Genomic DNA, 16762 nt, shown 5'->3' on the forward strand with positions numbered 1-16762 from the left:
TTTCAATATTTTTTTTTAAGCTCTAAAAATTCTTCAGAAAATTCTGATAAACATTCAATATGCTCTCTAAAAAAAAAAAAGAAGGGAAAAAAATCCCAGAGAAAATGTGAAAAATCAATATGAAATGAAGAAAAGAAAAGTGGGGGAGCCACAAATATGCATGCTTACACTGGGTCTTAAACGTTGATTTTTGAACTTTCTTCCAAAACCAATTAATTTCGTATGTAGAGGTACCACTGTATGCACTTACTATGCCAATATTTAAAATAGCATTTTTGTAATATAGCTGCTTAGGAAGTGTGTGGTCCGATGTGGCACCCCAGAAGCACTGATGAAAATTTGTGGCCTCATCATCCCTGACTTAGTAAAATGTCAGACATGCAATTGCAAAATTCCGGGAATTAACGTGAATTTATGAGAATAAACCAAAAATGTATTAAATGAAGTTTGTCTATTAATAGAGGGACCTAAATATAGTTGGGGAAAATATTTCCTTTCTAATTTAAGGATCAGCCTGGTGACTGTTGGTCACATGACCCACATTTAGTTGTATCAGGAATTAAGATATACAAGAAATTAAAGACAACAAAAGCATCTCCCGAGGCGTTGAACCTTCGTAGTCACCTTGTGCCGGGCCAGTTGTTGTGTGGCCATCTCCATGCTGCCGGTCTGCATGGATTCAGACGTGACGAGGCGACCGGACATCTGCAAGAGCCATTTCTCCACCTCCTGCAGTTCACTATTGTAATCCTCGTGCTCCTTCACCCACTCCACCAGCTTTTGGACCTGTGTCTGAAACCAAACGACGTCGATGAGATGACAGAGTCACGCGTGTTTTGGCACAATTGTACAGTGCGACATTAACGAGAGATCGGTACTTTGGCTAACAAGCAGAGCTCCAGGAAATCCGCTTGCAGGGTTTTCATGTTGTCGCCAATGATTGGGTCGTGGACCATGTCAAGCAGGGCTTCACCCTTCTCGAGCACACATTTCACAGCCGAGTCGTGAGACTGCACCACTTGCTGGATTGTCTGCAAATCGCAGCACATGCTTACATCAACAACGTTCATTCACAAAATTAGACATTACATTAAAAAGCAGTTACGTTCCAAATTCAAATTGTTCAGCTCATTTAGAATTTCTTTAGTAATTATTATTATTTAGTGCTGTTCGATTATAAAGAAAATATTAATCATGCTTAGTTTGGTAATACAGTAAAACCTCCGCTGATGAACGCTTAAGCTCACGAACTTTTCGCCTCAAGAACATTAAATTCGCGAGCATATAGTCTCTGCTGACGAACCAAACCACGCGGTCGAACAGCGCCACGAGAAGCTGACGCACGCTCACGGCGTCCCAGTTCGTCACCCCCTTTCTTTGAGTGCGGACGTGGTTTGTGTTTGATAGACATTTTGGACCATATGGAGTGTACTTTTGCTATTATGGGACCGAAAAAGATCCCACCAAGAGTCTCCTTCTAAGAAGCAAAGAAGAGAAGCCACACCGGAGGTTGAGTTACCTACAGTCCTTATGGAAGGTGACTCTCCTTCCAAACAGTAACTCCCTCCCTCCCTCCTCCTCCCACTCCATTCCATCAAGCCATCAACTACCATCACAAAGGTAAATAAAACGACTTTATTATACAGTACAGTTTATTTCTTTAATTACAATACAATAGCACATTTATTATACATAAAATAAGGTATATTTTTGTGTAGTTTTAAGGCTTATTTAGTAGAAAATTGTGTTTTATAGGGACCTGGGAACGGATTATTCTCATTTTAATGGTTTCTTATGGGAAATAAATGTTCGGAAGACAAACTTTTCGCCTTACACACACTTTCTGGGAACCAATTATGTTCGTGAGCTGAGGTATCACTGTAATTGAAATCACAATTAGGACAATCATTTAGTTTGGTCCAAAACAAGAATATGTGTAAACGTAAAAAAATATTAAGACAAATAAAATTCTTTGAAACACTATAATTATGCAAGCTCCATTTGGATGAAACTAAATTTATTAAATTAGCGGTAGTTAATTTTAAATTTAAAAATAGATGCAAATGCATACATTTAAACAACTCAAACATCTCAAAATTACAGTAGTATTAATAACCTTTTTTTCCCCAATTATGCTAACTAGGGGTGGGAACCTCACGATACGATACGATCTACGATACAAGGCTCACGATAACGATTATCTCACGATATGACGATACCGCAATTATCGAAATATTGGTCAGGTAATAAATCCACGATAAAACTAATCATAAATTAATAATAATAATAATAATAATAATAATAATAATAATAATAATTATGATAATAATAATAATAATAATAATGATAATAATGATAATAATAATAATAATAATAATAATAATAGCTAAATAACAAAAAATAAAGAATATAAATAAAACATAATAATTCATAATATAATATAAATATATAATATAATGTATAAATATATATAATATATATATATATATATATATATATATATATATAAATAAATAAAAATAAAAATAATAATAATAATATATAATAATAATATAATAATAAAACTAAGCTCATGAGTCTTCTTCACCTGAAGACTTCCGTCCATTTCCCCACCACTCTTATGAGGCACTCCCCCTATTGGCCTGCCAAATAATTTCTCAATAAGTACTCAACAATGGAGCTGTTACAGTGGCTGTATATTAATGACAAATATCGCGATACTTGCGTAGGCGTATCGATAATCTATCAGGAGACAAAGTATCAAGATATCGATATATCGTCACACTCCTAATGCTAACTGTAATTGTGGAGTGTAATAATTGAAATTGTAATTGAATTTCGATTAAGTGCACAGCCCTATTATTCTGACTATTATTATTATTATTATTATTATTATTATTATTATTTGCCGCAGACACAAACATCCAGACTTATCACAATAAGATAAGAACCCAGAATTTTGATCATAAAATTCCCAAATTACATGACATTTTAAATATTTCTTTCTCCTTCCACACTTCTTGAACCAATTCAACCCCCTCCAGCTTCCCAGCTGCTTGAGCACATATTGTTATGCTTCTGTACATACTAGTAGCACATCCATAAACCAGCAACCGCCTGCAAGGAGTTACAGAGGTGATGTTCTTTACCTTGTACTTCGCAAGCTGGGCCTTCTTCTGATAAAGCTCGGCTTTGGGCTCCAGGCTGGATGCCAACAGGCCTTTTGTTTCCAGCACCCACTGGGCCTGGGCCTTATATTTCTCCACAAAGTCTTTCGAGAGCGAGATGCACTTCGCCAGAGCGTTCTGCTGGGCGCGCAGGGCCACCACCAGCTCTTCCAGTTGGCCCAATTGGCCGTCCACGTCCTCCTTCAGCTGCTCCGCTTCCGTTTCCTCCAGGAAGACGGCCGCTCGCTCCGTCTTCTCCCTGAGCGTCTTCAGGTTGGCGTGTCCCTGCTCCATGTCTGCCTGGAGGGCCTAAGCACAAACGCAGTCTGGCCTATACAAACTGACTTACGCAACAATGAAGTCAAGCTACCTCTAGCTTCTTCATCTTTCTTTCCATGGCGAAGCGATCAACCACATCTGCACTTAAGGCCAAGGTGTGCAGGCTGTTCTGAGCAGCCAGAAGCCAGTCCGAGAAAGTACCGAAGACACATTGCGCCTCCTCGATGCAGGACATCTCCTCCTGCAGCTGCTTGATTGTCTCCTGCAAGCACAGGAAAGAAAAGCCACGGTACTATTTGAGGCATTTTCAACATATAAAGTTAATCCAGAGATTCGATTCGAAATACATGTTGGAAGATAATTGATAAAAACCTGAAAAAACTGAGAACGATGTAGAACAGAATTAAAAATGTTTGTTTGTTTTTAATAAGAAAAAAAACGGCCTTTATAATATCATACTTTATCTCAGTAGGGTTCTGCGGTCAGCTGAGTTAAAAACAAACATGGTGCATCAGCATTTAGTTGTTATGATGCAAACAAATGGAATAAACTGCCAACAGAACTGAAGTTAGACCCAAGGATAAATGTTTGTAAATCCAGGTTAAAAATCCATGTTAAAAACTAACAAAAAAACATTAAGACAAATACAATTCTTTGAAACACTATAATTATGTAAATTCCTTTGGGATTAAACAAAATTTATGAAATTATTTATTTCAAAATAAATAAAAAAAAAAAGATGCAAATGTATAAATTGAAACAACTAAACCATCTCAAAATTAATATTAATAATCTTTTTTTTATGTTGATGCTGACTTTGTAATTGTGGAGTGTAAGAATTGAAAGTGAATTTCGATTAATTGCACATAATTGCACAGCCCTATTATTATTATTATTATTATCATTATTATTATGCTCCTGAACCAGTCCAGGGTGTACTCCGCCTGCTGCCCAGAGCCAACTGAGATAGGCTCCAGCACCCCCCACGACCCTTGTGAGGAATTAGCGGTCAAGAAAATGAATGGATGGATGGATTATGCTCCTGCTGGTGTGCCAGCCTTGGCCACCAGGGGCAGTATAATGCGGTCATGCAAGCAAAAAAAGCCACGTTTACCAGTAAGTGCAGGAGCAAGGTGTGGTAGCGGGCTGTAATCTGGGTTGCTCTGGTACAGATCCGGCTGCTGATATGGGTCTCATCCAGAACTTGCTGAGCCAAAACACTGAGGCCCTCCATCTCCTCTTGATAAACCAACACTTCCTCTTGCCACGTCTGCGTGACGGAAAGAACATCAGCAATGCCACGAGCAAGCCGCACAAAGTCACGGGGAACACGGACCTTTATCAACTGGAGCTGGGCGTCTTTGGTGGCGCGGTCGGAGCGGCGGTGCGCTCGCAGTTGCGCTTTGGTCTCCATGCCCTTCAGCCAGCTGTCCAGTCGCTGGAACTTCTGCTCCATTTGTCGGAGTTTGGCCAAGGCGCTGTTGAGCTGAGCCCTGGTGTCGGCCAGCCGGGCCTGGTACGTCTTCCACTCTTGCTGCTGCGTCTCCAGAACTCGGTCTTCCATCTGCGGCGGCCCCCAGGGAGCGACCAGCTCTCGGCTGACCAGCACGGTGTTGAGCAGGGCCTGGCCCTCGGTGCAGTGCAGCTGGAGCTCCTGTGGTTAAAAAAAACAAAAAACATGTCAAATTGCATTCAAGAAGACCTCTGTACCTAGTCACAGTTCCAAGATATACTAAAGAGATTTGAAGAAGTTCCTACCTGCAGTTTTTGGAGCGTCTCCTCCAGCATATCGACGTCGCCCTCCAGCTGAGTGTAGCAGCCAAGCTTCTCCTGTTCTTGTTCCAGCCAGTCCTCAAATGCTTGAAGGCCCTGTTGGTACTCTTCATGAGCTTTCACCAGCTCCTCCGCTTTGCCAACGGCTCCCTGAGGTCAAAACAAACGGCATCCATCCAGTATTGCTCGACGTATTTTAATTCTTTCGGTCGCAAATCAACTTTTAACCATTCCAAAGAATGGTAATGCAATTATTCTGTTCACGGAAAACATTTTGTGCATTACCATAGCGTTGTCTTTGATGCCGGTGTAGCGCTCTTGCAGATCCTGCAGCTCCAGCTGAGTCACATAGTTTTCGTCGGCGATGCTTGCGCTCTTCGCCACGATGGTGGCCAGCAGGCTGTCATGGCTGAGCACTTCCTCATACAATAGCTGCAGCAACAGCAACTCGGTTATTAGCAGCATGGGGGTAAATAAGGCTGAAAGAGTAGTCCCATTAAAATCAACATTGCAATGTAGTGGAATGTAAGTTTTAAATAGCAAAGGCTGGAACAAAACAAAAAAACAAAAAAACTGCTTCTGGCGGTCGGTAAGCTTTATTTTCTGTAAAGTTTTGTTTTAAGTATATTTTAATTTGTATAAGTGCAATCCACATATTTACGTATCATTATAATACAGTTTCATTTATATTTAATTTTTTTATTTAAGTGCAATCCACATGTTGAAGTATCATCATAAAATAAATGTATATTTTATTTTTTTTACTAATTTATTGAAATGCAATCCACATGTTTACGGATCATTATAATACAGATTAATTTATATTTTAATTATTTATTTATTTATTTATTGAAATGCAATCCACATGTTTACGTATCATTATAATACAGATGAATTTATATTTAAAATTTTTATGTATTTAAATACAATCCACATGTTTACATATCATGGCAACAAAGACTAATTTATTGCTATCACATTAAATCGCAACTGCAATATTGAGTGGGAAAAAAAAAAAATCACTATTAGATTATTTTTATAAATCGTTCAACCCTAACCTTAGTATTTTGCCACTTATCATCAATTGAAAACAACATCACAGTTGCCGATATTATTATTTTTTTCTATGAATATACAGCACAACAGTTTTGGTCGGTTTTCCATTTATATTTAGTTTTTTTTTTTTTTTTTTTTTTTTTTTTTATATTTTTGGTAAAGGTTCAACAATGAAATGTGAAAAATAAAGTATCATACATGGGTTTTTTAATTTTCTATTTTTCTGAGTACCTAAGAAACAAAAATAAAGAAAAATAGCACCACTGGCATTGATCATAAAAGTAACGTGTCAGGTTCTATATTTGCTCCTGAGAAAGTCTCACCTTGGCCCTGCTGAGATTCGCAGTTTTATCTCGCATCTCGGGACATTGTTTTTCACCCGGGTCCAGGTTCTCCTCCACGTGCTCCAGCCAGCTCACAAACTGATGCACGTCCTCCTGGTAACTGGTCCACTGGGACAGGGAAGCTTCCAGTTGGCTGTCGGTTCACAGGAGAAATCCCAAATCACAACCACATTAGTAAAGCAGATGAATAATACGTCCGCTTTCTGTACTTTGTCCTCATGTATTACAGATTTCTAACCTTTTGCACTGAATGGATGCGGACAGCAGAGCATCCCAGGAATCTTTCAACTCCCGTATTTGTTCCTGGACCACAGCCACGCCATCGCCCGAGGTGTTTCTCTGGACCGACTCCCCTCTGGTGATCAGCATCTTAAGCTGTATCTCCTTCTCCTGGCGAGCAGTCAGCAAGGCCTGGAACAGCCAATCGCACGGGGTCACATGATGAAAGCAAAAGTTTCAAATGAATTATGATTTTTATAATTAATAGCGAAACATTTTGGAGTATATCTTACTAAACAACCGTTAAAAACAACACATTATTGTAATTATTTCAGTTCAAGTCATCAGTCGTCAAACGCTTTTTGCTACTCTGAAGTTACCCGGTGCCCATTGTTTATAAACATTAAAAAATTGTCTATGAAACCATCCAGCGTCTGACTCGCTCTACCTCCAGCTTGATCATCCGGCTATCCAGGACGTTTTTGTCAGCGGTGGGCGCGCAGTAAGTCTGAAGCATGTGGCCGGTGTCGGCCACCCAGTTCTGCAGCTCCTTCAGCCCGTGGTTGAACAGCTGGTGCTCGGTCACGATGCGGTCAATCCGTGACGCCTTCTCCTGGTGGGTGAACATAATTGTAAAATAAGAAATATTGTCTCACATAAAGAGAAACTTGATTTGCGTAAAAATCACAACCTTTGCTCTTAACTCATTCACTCTGAGCCATTTTCGCAGAAGCAATCCCCATTCCCGGCTGTTTTACTGGATTTTGATTGATTTTGCAAGGCTCACACAATATTGTGTTCTATTGTTATAAAAACATGGAACCTACCAAATGAACGTTTAAAGTCTCTACTTTCATCAGGAAAAAAGTATATTTCTATCTGTTTCCGTTTTGCAGCAATTAGCATTAGAATATAGCTAAGTTTCATCATTATTCACAAATATTTTTAGAATTGTGAGAACGTAATTGAGCTTTTATTCCACATGGCCCTGGTTGAGCTCCTTTGTTCTGCTGCCACTTTCTGGCCGTTTGTGTAATAAATATCCTTTCTTCAACCGTTCTTTGCATTTGAGAGGCTGCATCAAAGCCTTCTGTATACTCTAGCATAAAAAAAACAAAAAAAAACAAAAAAAACAAAAAACGTATAAATACGTTTGTGAGACACTTAAAACATTTAAAATACAACGTTACATTTTTGGGAGTAAATTAGTTACTTTCAGAAAAAAAAAAATTCCCTCTTGAAATTCACGCATATTTCTCATATTTCTATTTTGTTTTTGTTTTTTTAAATATGACTTTTTTCCTCTTAGTATTCTGACATATATGATGTTAAAGGTTTTTTCTACCCTTGCAAAAAAAAAAAAAAAGGGACAAAAAAATTACAATTGAATCATCTTAAAATTGCAATATTCTTTCCTCATAATGTTCAGATTTTATTTTATTTTTTACCCATATTTATTTATTGCAGAGTTAAGATAAGGAGAAATACATTTCACTTTTTTTAAGCATGTGAATCACAGATAATATAGATGACTGCAGGTAAGAAATGCATAAACATAAGCACATAAACCTGAAAAACTTGAATGCCAAATGTCTACACCTATACGTACATTTACACAAACAAAAGCAAACTACTGAAAATAATAAACAAGCCAACCCTTCCTGACCATAAAATAAAAAAGCTGTTTGAAAAAAAGGTTAATTATGCAAAAAATAAAAAAAATAATAAAACAAAATAAGCTAATTAAGACAGTTCATTAAAATTAAAATAATTCAATTTTAGAATTTATCGCTAATGCCCCCTGCCTCCTGTTTATCAGCACCCGGAGACAAATTGCAAGATGTTACTGTACCTTGCTCAGGTTTGTTAATGCGAGGAACTGAGCAGAGAGCTGCGAGACACGGTGCACAAAACCCTTGCCGGCTGCGTGTTCGTCCAACAGCCGCTGGGCCTTCTCTTTGAGCCTGCTCAGCTGGACTTGGTGGGAGGCTAACTCCTCCAACACAGACTGAAAGGGCACAAGCAGGTTACAGTAGAAAGCGTGCAAGCAGACGCAAACACAAGCATGACCAAAGCAGGGTTAGATGGCTTAAAACATGGCCGTAAAAAGAAAGTGAACACCAACGTGAAGATTAGGAGTAGAGTATTGGCAGCGTTTGACAGGCAGGTGGAGCGATCTGGACAGAAGCAGTGGGCCGTGAGAGCAAAACAAGCTAACATTAGCTTCAGAGCTTAGCTCCAAATTTCGCCTCAAAATGAACTTCCAGCGTTTCCTCCCATGTTAGCGTCCCAGGTTACCGCTAATGTTAGCTTCCCAATGTTATTTCAACATTACCGCTTATATTAGCTACCAAAGTTAGCTTCTGACGTTAGCTTCTCATGTTGGAATGAAGTCCAAAGTTTGCATCCGAATGTTAGCTTCAACATTAGTTTCCAACATTGCCTCCAATGTTAGGTTCCAATTGGAATTAGCTTCTCAAGTTAGCAATCTAATGTTAGCTTCTAACATTACCTCAAACTTTAGCGCTACCCTTAGAACTAAGGAAGAACAACATTAGATTTTATTGCTACTGTAGCTAGCTCAAATATTTTCTGGATGGAATGCTGACTTGTGGTATAAATGGTGGCTGAAGATGAGGTGAACAATTACCCAGCGTGCCTACCTGAAGTTTGTGGAGCTCCGCCTTCTTGGCTGGGAGATCGTGGAGCCGAGTGCTGCTCTCTTGCACGGCCATCTCGGTGAGATTCAGGCACTCCTGAAGAGGCTCGGCACTGGCCTCAAAGTCCTTCATCTGCGACACCAGGTTCTGAAACAAAAATAAAAAAACAGCAACTCTTGTCTTGTCAGTTGACTTCTTTGGCATCTATGCTGACAACCTGATCCTTACTCACCTGTAGATTGATCTCTCTGTTGTGAAGGTTGGACATGATGTTCTTCCAGTCCTCAAGAGCGTTACTGGTCTTTGCCCGAACCGACTCTGCTTTGTCTTTAGCCGCGATCATGGAGAGAAGCTCGCCTGTGACCACCACACCGTTGAGCTTGGACTGACCCAGCTCTCTGTCGCTCAGGAACTCCTAATGACGATGATGATTACAAAAAGTTACGGATATGAGGCAATTTTACAAATGAATTAAATTTGACATTCTTTAAACTGTTAAATGTTAGCTTCCAACGTTAGCGCCAGTGTTGGCGTCTGACATTAGCTTCCAGTGTTGGATTTCGAAGTCAGCTTTTGAACATTGCCTCCAGTGTTAGCAACCAACATTATTTAGATTGTGAATGTTTATTTCCAACCGTAACGTTAGTTGTGCATGAAGTAGGCTACTGAAATATTCAACAGTTGAATGTTCATTCAAAAATGTACTCAAATTAAGTTCACCTGTAAGGTTATAGTGTATTTTAAGTTCATCCTAAAAAAAAACAAAAAAAAAAAACCCAACAGTAGTTTGTGTCCCAATTAGCAATGACCTGAATCTTTTGCAAGCTCGATGAGGCCTCAGAGAGATTTTGGGGCGCGTCGAAGCATTTGGCCGTGTTGATCTTGGTGTTGACCAGCCACTGCTGGAACTCCCTGTAGGCCGAGCGGAATGCTTGTTCCTGCGACTTCTCTTTGCTCTGGCACTCTCTGGCAGCTCGGAGACTCAAACTAGGAGCAAACCAAAAAAAAAAAGTATTTACTTGAAAAAAAAATAGTAATGTTTTTCCACTCAGACATTCTAAGCAAAGTTTATTTAAAAACGAAAAGCTACTCAAGGGTAGATGAACTAGCCCACAACACAGGTTGGGAGACAGGCACTCTACTACCTGAGCCATGCCACTCTTGCTGTGTGTTATGGTGTCAGGTGGAATCTTTGTACTGTACCTCCAAGAGACCTTTTTTTTTGTCTTATTTTGGACACACCAGCAATGCAGTACAGTGGCAAACAGCAAGAGTGGCATGGTTCAGCTGGTAGAGCGGGTATCTCCCAAGCTGAAGGTCATGAGTTCGTTCCTCAATGCTTGAGTAACTTTTTTTTTTTTTTTTTTTTTTTTAATAAAGTGGTAAAATGTACTCAAAACTATCCTTAGAAAATGTATTTAGAATTTCTGAGTGAAAAACTTTATTCGTTTTTTTCAAGTATTTTTTTTAACAGTGTATATCCTAGTTCACTTTTTGCAGCGTCACTACGTTGAAGATTTTTCTTAACCTTTCATACATTTTTCATGGAAATCCCAAGTTTTTGTTATTCTAGCCTGATCCCTTCTGTTTAAAATATTACCAGTGTCCCAAAGACGTATGTATACGTTTGTATTTTTTTTATGCTAGAGCATACAGAAAGCTTTGATGCAGCCTCTAAACTGAAGAGAACGGTTGAAGCAATGGTAGTTATTACCAAAACGGCCAGCAGGTGGCAGCAGACACCAACCAGGGCCATGTTGCAACAAGCTCTTTTTGCCAGTTTTCACCAGGAATGTGACTATTCATGACACTTAGCTATATTCTATTGCTAATTGCTGCAAAATGGAAACAGATACAAATATACTTTTTTGTCCTGATGAAAGAAGAGACTCTAATCTTTCTTTTGGTTGGTTCCATGTTTTTATAGCAATAGAACAGAATGTGGACCTTGCAAAATCAGTCAAAATCCAGTAAAACAGCCAGGAGCGAAGGGGGCTGCTTCAGTGAAAATGGCTGGCAGTGAATGAGTTAAATAACGCTGAGTCCACTGTATTCCCAAAGTTCCATATCTTAATTTCCCATGGAAATTCAGTTGGAAATTACCAGCCCGATTCTGCATCTCTCAGTACCTGTTATATTCCTTAATGAGGGCAGAAACTCTCTCGGACTGTGTGGCCATGTCTCTGGAGAAGCGACACAGATCGTTGAGCTGTGTCTTCAGGCTATCGCACACGGGCTCGGCTTTGACCAGCTCCTCCAACGTGTCCTGCAGGGGGAAAGACGTGTTTTTATTTCCACGTCTGTTACATGCCCCCAGACATCAAACTCACCTTTGCGAGCTGCCAGCCTTTAACGGCCTCCTCTCCGTCGGCCTTCCCCTCGGCTTGCCCCAGTCGAAGACGCCAGTCGTGAATCTGACGCCCCAAGTCCTGCATGTCCTGCTCCAGCTGCACTGACAAACCGCTGAACTCCTGCTCGGAGGCGGTCATCTGAGAGAGGGCGGTCTCCAGACTGGCCCGGGTCTGAAGCGCCGCGCGCTCCCACTGTTCCCAGCTCGAGAGCAGGGCCGCCTCCTCGCGCTCGATGGCCTCGTAGCCCCCCGAGCCGGTGTGGTCTCTTGCCGCCGCCCCGCACCTCTGCACACGGTTGAGCCTCTCTCGGCCTCGCTGCTTGGAGTCCAGTAACTCCTAGGAAACAAAAAAAACAAAAAAACAAAAAAACAAAACAAAAAAAACGGTTTGTACAGGTTCCCGGATAAACAAGCACCTGTTGGTCTACTTTAAACTAAACGATTGTGAGTAACGCTTACCTGGACCTTGGCCAGCTTTCTTTTAATGGAGGCCGAGTCTCCTGACAGGTCAGACCAGCGCTGGAGTTCCTCCTTGGCGGAGATGAGCCAGTCATTGAAGTCTCTGACGGCGTCCAGGTACTGCTCATGCTCGGACACGATGCTTTGCATGGACTGGATTTTACCCTTTGGAGTAGGAACAAATGGATCTCATCTTTAACTCATTCACTGCCGGCCGAAGATCTTTGACGTCTATAGCCGTCAATGGCACTCAATGTCACATAAACCCAATAACAACAATCAATTAACTCAGTCACTCCCAGCCATTTTCACTTCGCTCCTGGCTGTTTTACTGGATTTTGACTGATTTTGCAAGGCCCACAGAATATTGTGTTCTCTTGCTATAAAACCTTAGAATCTACCATGTATATTTCTATCTGTTTTTGCACCAATTAGCATTAGAATACAGCTAAGTTTCATCATTACTCACAAATCAGCTTAGAATTGTGGGGAAAAAGCTTGTTTTCGTCATGGCCCCGGTTTGTCTCTTATACTTGCTGCCACCTGCTGGCCATTTTTGTAATTACTACCATTTTTTTCCACCCATTCTCTGCAGTTGTGTGGCTGCATCAAAGCCTATCTGTTTTGCAGAAATTGACATTAGAATAAAGCTAAGTTTCATGGCCCTGGTTGATGTCATACTCTGCTGCCACCTGCTGGCCGTTTTTTAAATAACTACCATTGCTTCAAGTGTTCTTTTCAGTTCTGAGGCTGCATCAAAGCCCTCTCTATGCTCTAGCTTAAAAAAAAACAAAAAAAAACATATAAATGTGACTTGGGGAGCTTGGTAATATTAAAAATAGAACGTATTTACACGTTTTTGAGAGCAAATGAGTTAAAGTAGTATATCTACGTGACTTATCGCTTTTTTCCAATTACCTTGACCACAGCCGAGATGTCAGCAAAATGCGCGTTGAGCTCCGCCCGGGACTCGGGTCCGAAAGTCTGGTCCGCGGACTTCTCGTACAGCTCCACGGCCTTGTCGGTGAGACGCGACAAAGTGGCGGCGTGGGCGTCCACGTCGGCCTGGATGGCCCTGAGGCGCTCCAGGAGAGTGGACTTCTCTTTGAGGCCAGGCTGCTGGGGGAGGCTCATGCCCAACTCCTGCTCCACCGACTCCATCCACTGCTGGAGGTGGTTCTTGCTCTCCTGGAAGCTGCTCCACTGGGCCACCGTCCACTCCAGTCGACTGCGAACAACAATTTGAGCACTTAAGAGAAATGCACATTCTCCAGAAATTGCATAGAAATGTTGCCACGGTTGTGCCATTTGTGCGTAACGTCACATTCCTTACCTGTGGCAGCTCATGGAGGCGATTAACATGTTGGCCCAGGCGTCCTTCAGACTCTGAAGCTGTGCACAAATGGCCTCCTGCCCTTCCATCCTGTTGTGTTTGAGGACTTGTTCACCTTTTCCAACCGTCATGTTGAGCTTCACCTCGCCTTCACCCTTCATAAGCAGGATATCCTAGTAGAGCAACAAGGAAAATGTAAAGGTTAATGCAATAAACTGGGAATATGATTTATTTCTGTTTGTCAAGTGACCTAATCTATCCTCACTTACTTGATGAAAATATTTGTGAATTTAGGGTCTTCTTCCAGAAATCTAAGATTGTTCATTCAATCTAAGTTGTTAAAATTTCAAGATCTTGTGAAATACCATACATCTATAATTTTATACAAAGCTTTTAACAAAGCATTACCGGCTAATGTGCAGACGTTTTTCACAATTAGAGTGTGTGTGCATACACTGAGAAAATATGGAAATTTTACGTTACTAAGAATTAGAACTACTCGGAAAAGCTTTTATGTGTCTGTTTGTGGTGTTAAACTATGGAATAATTTTTGTTTACAACTTAAACAATGTAAAAGTATTTATAGATTTAAGTTGTTATTTAAAAGAGTGGTCTGGTCACAAAATATATTGCGAATACTTTGTGTTAAGATGACATCAGTGTTTTCTGTCTATGTAAACATGTGCTTGTTTCTTCCTTACCATTGTTGGTATATCTTTTATTACCATTGTTGGTATATTGTAAATCACCGCTGCTGTTACATGCTGTTCTATCTGTGTCAGTATTGTTTATTTTTTGCAATTGTTTATTTGTGTTGTAAATTGTAAAACTTATTGTCTCTTATGATACTGCCACCATGCTATATCGTTTGTATTTTCAATTTTTTTGCCTTGGTCATTTCATTACTCTCTGGGTACTTTAATTTTGAGTGTTAAAGTCAGTAGCAGAGTAGCTTAACATTTTGAATGGGAGATGGGGGTGGGATTAAATAAGTTTTTTCTTCTTCTCACTCCCTTTCAGGAAGAATTGGACTCTAGCTTCCCTCTTTGTTTTTTTTGTTTTTTTTTTTTTTTCACTTTCTTTGTTGTTGGTTTCTTGCTCTGTGGAGCCTGATACCCATTGTGTGTTTTGAAATTGCCTGAAACTAATTATAAATACAATACAATACAATGCTACAATATTTGGCAAAAAAGTAAAATTCCAAAAACTGAATAATTAGGTGATTAATAAAAACATAAATAAATAAATAAATTAATAAATGAATAAAGTTTAAATCCGGGGTGTCAAACTCATGTTAGCTGAGGGGCCGCATGGAGAAAGATATATTACCAAGTGGGCCGCATCAGTAAAATAACGGTATATAATTTAAAAACGATTGCCGTCAATTATACACAGATTTTCGCTATTTGTGTTCCAGCCCTAAATTACGGAGCTCAACTGTAATCATATTGTTCCAAAAAATAATACAAATGCAAATGGAATGGAGTCCTGGACCTGTTTTGCATATATATATTCTTCCCAGAATGCATTGTGTGGCACAGTTAATGATGTTATAAGGACGCTAATCCTTGTCATATCTATTTGTCTTACCAGTAATTGAATTTGTGTCGTATTTAAGACGTTTGTCGGTCTATGATTAAAATACTACTACTACTACTACTACTACTACTACTACTAATAATAATAATAATAATAATAATAATAATAATAATGAAACAAACCGTAACTTTAAGTTGTGTGTAAAATAATGACATCCAGGACGATTCCCCAGTACAAGGACTGCTTGTGAAGTTACAAATTTGAGATATTTTGATTGTGGCCGACTGATTCATTATTCCGCTATTACAATTTTATTTATTTTTTTACTTTACAAAATCATCTCGCAGGCCGGATTAAACCCCTTTGCGGGCCTGATCCGGCCCGCGGGCCTTATGTTTGACTTCCTGTTTAAATTAAAGAGGAAAAATACACAAAAATCAGCAGGGTTTTTTTTTCGATTTTTTTTTTTTTTTAATCTTTTCCTTATGTTTAAAAAAAAAACATATTTAAGGCTGATATTTGGCAGAATAAAATTCCAGTAACTGAATAATTAGGCGATTAGAAAAAACAAAAACACAAATAAATAAATAAAGATAAATAAAGTTAAATAAAGTTTAAATTAAAGAGAAAAATTCAGGAAAATCTGCAGGTTTTTTTTTTTTGTCATTTTCTTATTTTATTTTTGTCTTATGTTGTAAAAAATAAAATAAAATATTTAAGGCAGAATAAAATTCCAATAACTGAATAATTAGGTGATTAATAAAAACAGCAAATAAGTAAATAAAAGTTTATATTAAAGAGAAAAATTCACGAAAATCAGCAGGGTTTTTTGTCGATTTTTTTTTTTTTATCTTTGCCTTATGTTGTAAAAAAAAATATTTAAGGCTGAATACAATTCCAATAACTGAATAATTATGCGATTAATAAAAACAATAAATAAATAAATAAATACAACTTTAAAGTAAAGAGAAAAATTCATGAAAATCAGCAGGGTTTTTTGTCTATTTGTTTTTAATCTTTGCCTTATGTTGTAAAAAAAAAAAAAAAAATTAAGGCTGAATAAAATTCCAATAACTGAATAATTAGGCGGTTAATAAAAACAATGACAAAAATAAATAAATAAAAGTTTAAATTAAAGAGAAAAATTCACGAAAATCAGCAGGTTTTTTTTTTGTCATTTTCTTATTTTATTTTTGCCTTATGTTGTAAAAAAAAAAAAAAAAAATTAAGGCAGAATAAAATTCCAATAACTGAATAATTAGGTGATTAATAAAAACAGCAAATAAGTAAATAAAAGTTTATATTAAAGAGAAAAATTCACAAAAATCAGCAGGGTTTTTTGTCGATTTTTTTTTAAATCTTTGCCTTATGTTGTTAAAAAAAATATTTAAGGCTGAATACAATTCCAATAACTGAATAATTATGCGATTAATAAAAACAATAAATAAATAAATAAATACAACTTTAAAGTAAAGAGAAAAATTCACGAAAATCAGCAGGGTTTTTTGTCTATTTGTTTTTAATCTTTGCCTTATGTTGTAAAAAAAAAAAAAAATTTAAGCCTGAATAAAATTCCAATAACT

At 38.5% G+C, this 16762-nt stretch overlaps 1 protein-coding gene across 20 annotated transcripts in view; it reads right to left on the reverse strand.

The window, feature by feature from the left end:
* Window positions 1-16762, reverse strand: part of syne1b (spectrin repeat containing, nuclear envelope 1b) — a 167890-nt gene that overhangs the window by 69914 nt on the left and 81214 nt on the right. For 19 of the 20 annotated variants that reach the window (XM_077539645.1, XM_077539660.1, XM_077539659.1 and 16 more), the window contains 20 exons: window positions 13641-13813; window positions 13226-13535; window positions 12308-12472; window positions 11829-12185; window positions 11628-11764; window positions 10308-10485; window positions 9731-9913; window positions 9502-9645; window positions 8691-8846; window positions 7287-7451; window positions 6858-7030; window positions 6599-6752; window positions 5505-5651; window positions 5205-5369; window positions 4783-5100; window positions 4561-4716; window positions 3538-3708; window positions 3150-3476; window positions 879-1031; window positions 625-792 (listed from right to left, as the gene is read on the reverse strand). In XM_077539645.1, the coding sequence (XP_077395771.1) occupies window positions 625-792; window positions 879-1031; window positions 3150-3476; window positions 3538-3708; window positions 4561-4716; window positions 4783-5100; window positions 5205-5369; window positions 5505-5651; window positions 6599-6752; window positions 6858-7030; window positions 7287-7451; window positions 8691-8846; window positions 9502-9645; window positions 9731-9913; window positions 10308-10485; window positions 11628-11764; window positions 11829-12185; window positions 12308-12472; window positions 13226-13535; window positions 13641-13813 (3900 nt within the window). The remainder of the gene's footprint in view (window positions 1-624; window positions 793-878; window positions 1032-3149; window positions 3477-3537; window positions 3709-4560; window positions 4717-4782; window positions 5101-5204; window positions 5370-5504; window positions 5652-6598; window positions 6753-6857; window positions 7031-7286; window positions 7452-8690; window positions 8847-9501; window positions 9646-9730; window positions 9914-10307; window positions 10486-11627; window positions 11765-11828; window positions 12186-12307; window positions 12473-13225; window positions 13536-13640; window positions 13814-16762) is intronic. The other variant, XM_077539661.1, reaches the window with a different exon arrangement.

This window comes from Festucalex cinctus, chromosome 12, assembly GCF_051991245.1.
Source record: "Festucalex cinctus isolate MCC-2025b chromosome 12, RoL_Fcin_1.0, whole genome shotgun sequence".
Lineage (NCBI taxonomy): Eukaryota > Metazoa > Chordata > Actinopteri > Syngnathiformes > Syngnathidae > Festucalex > Festucalex cinctus.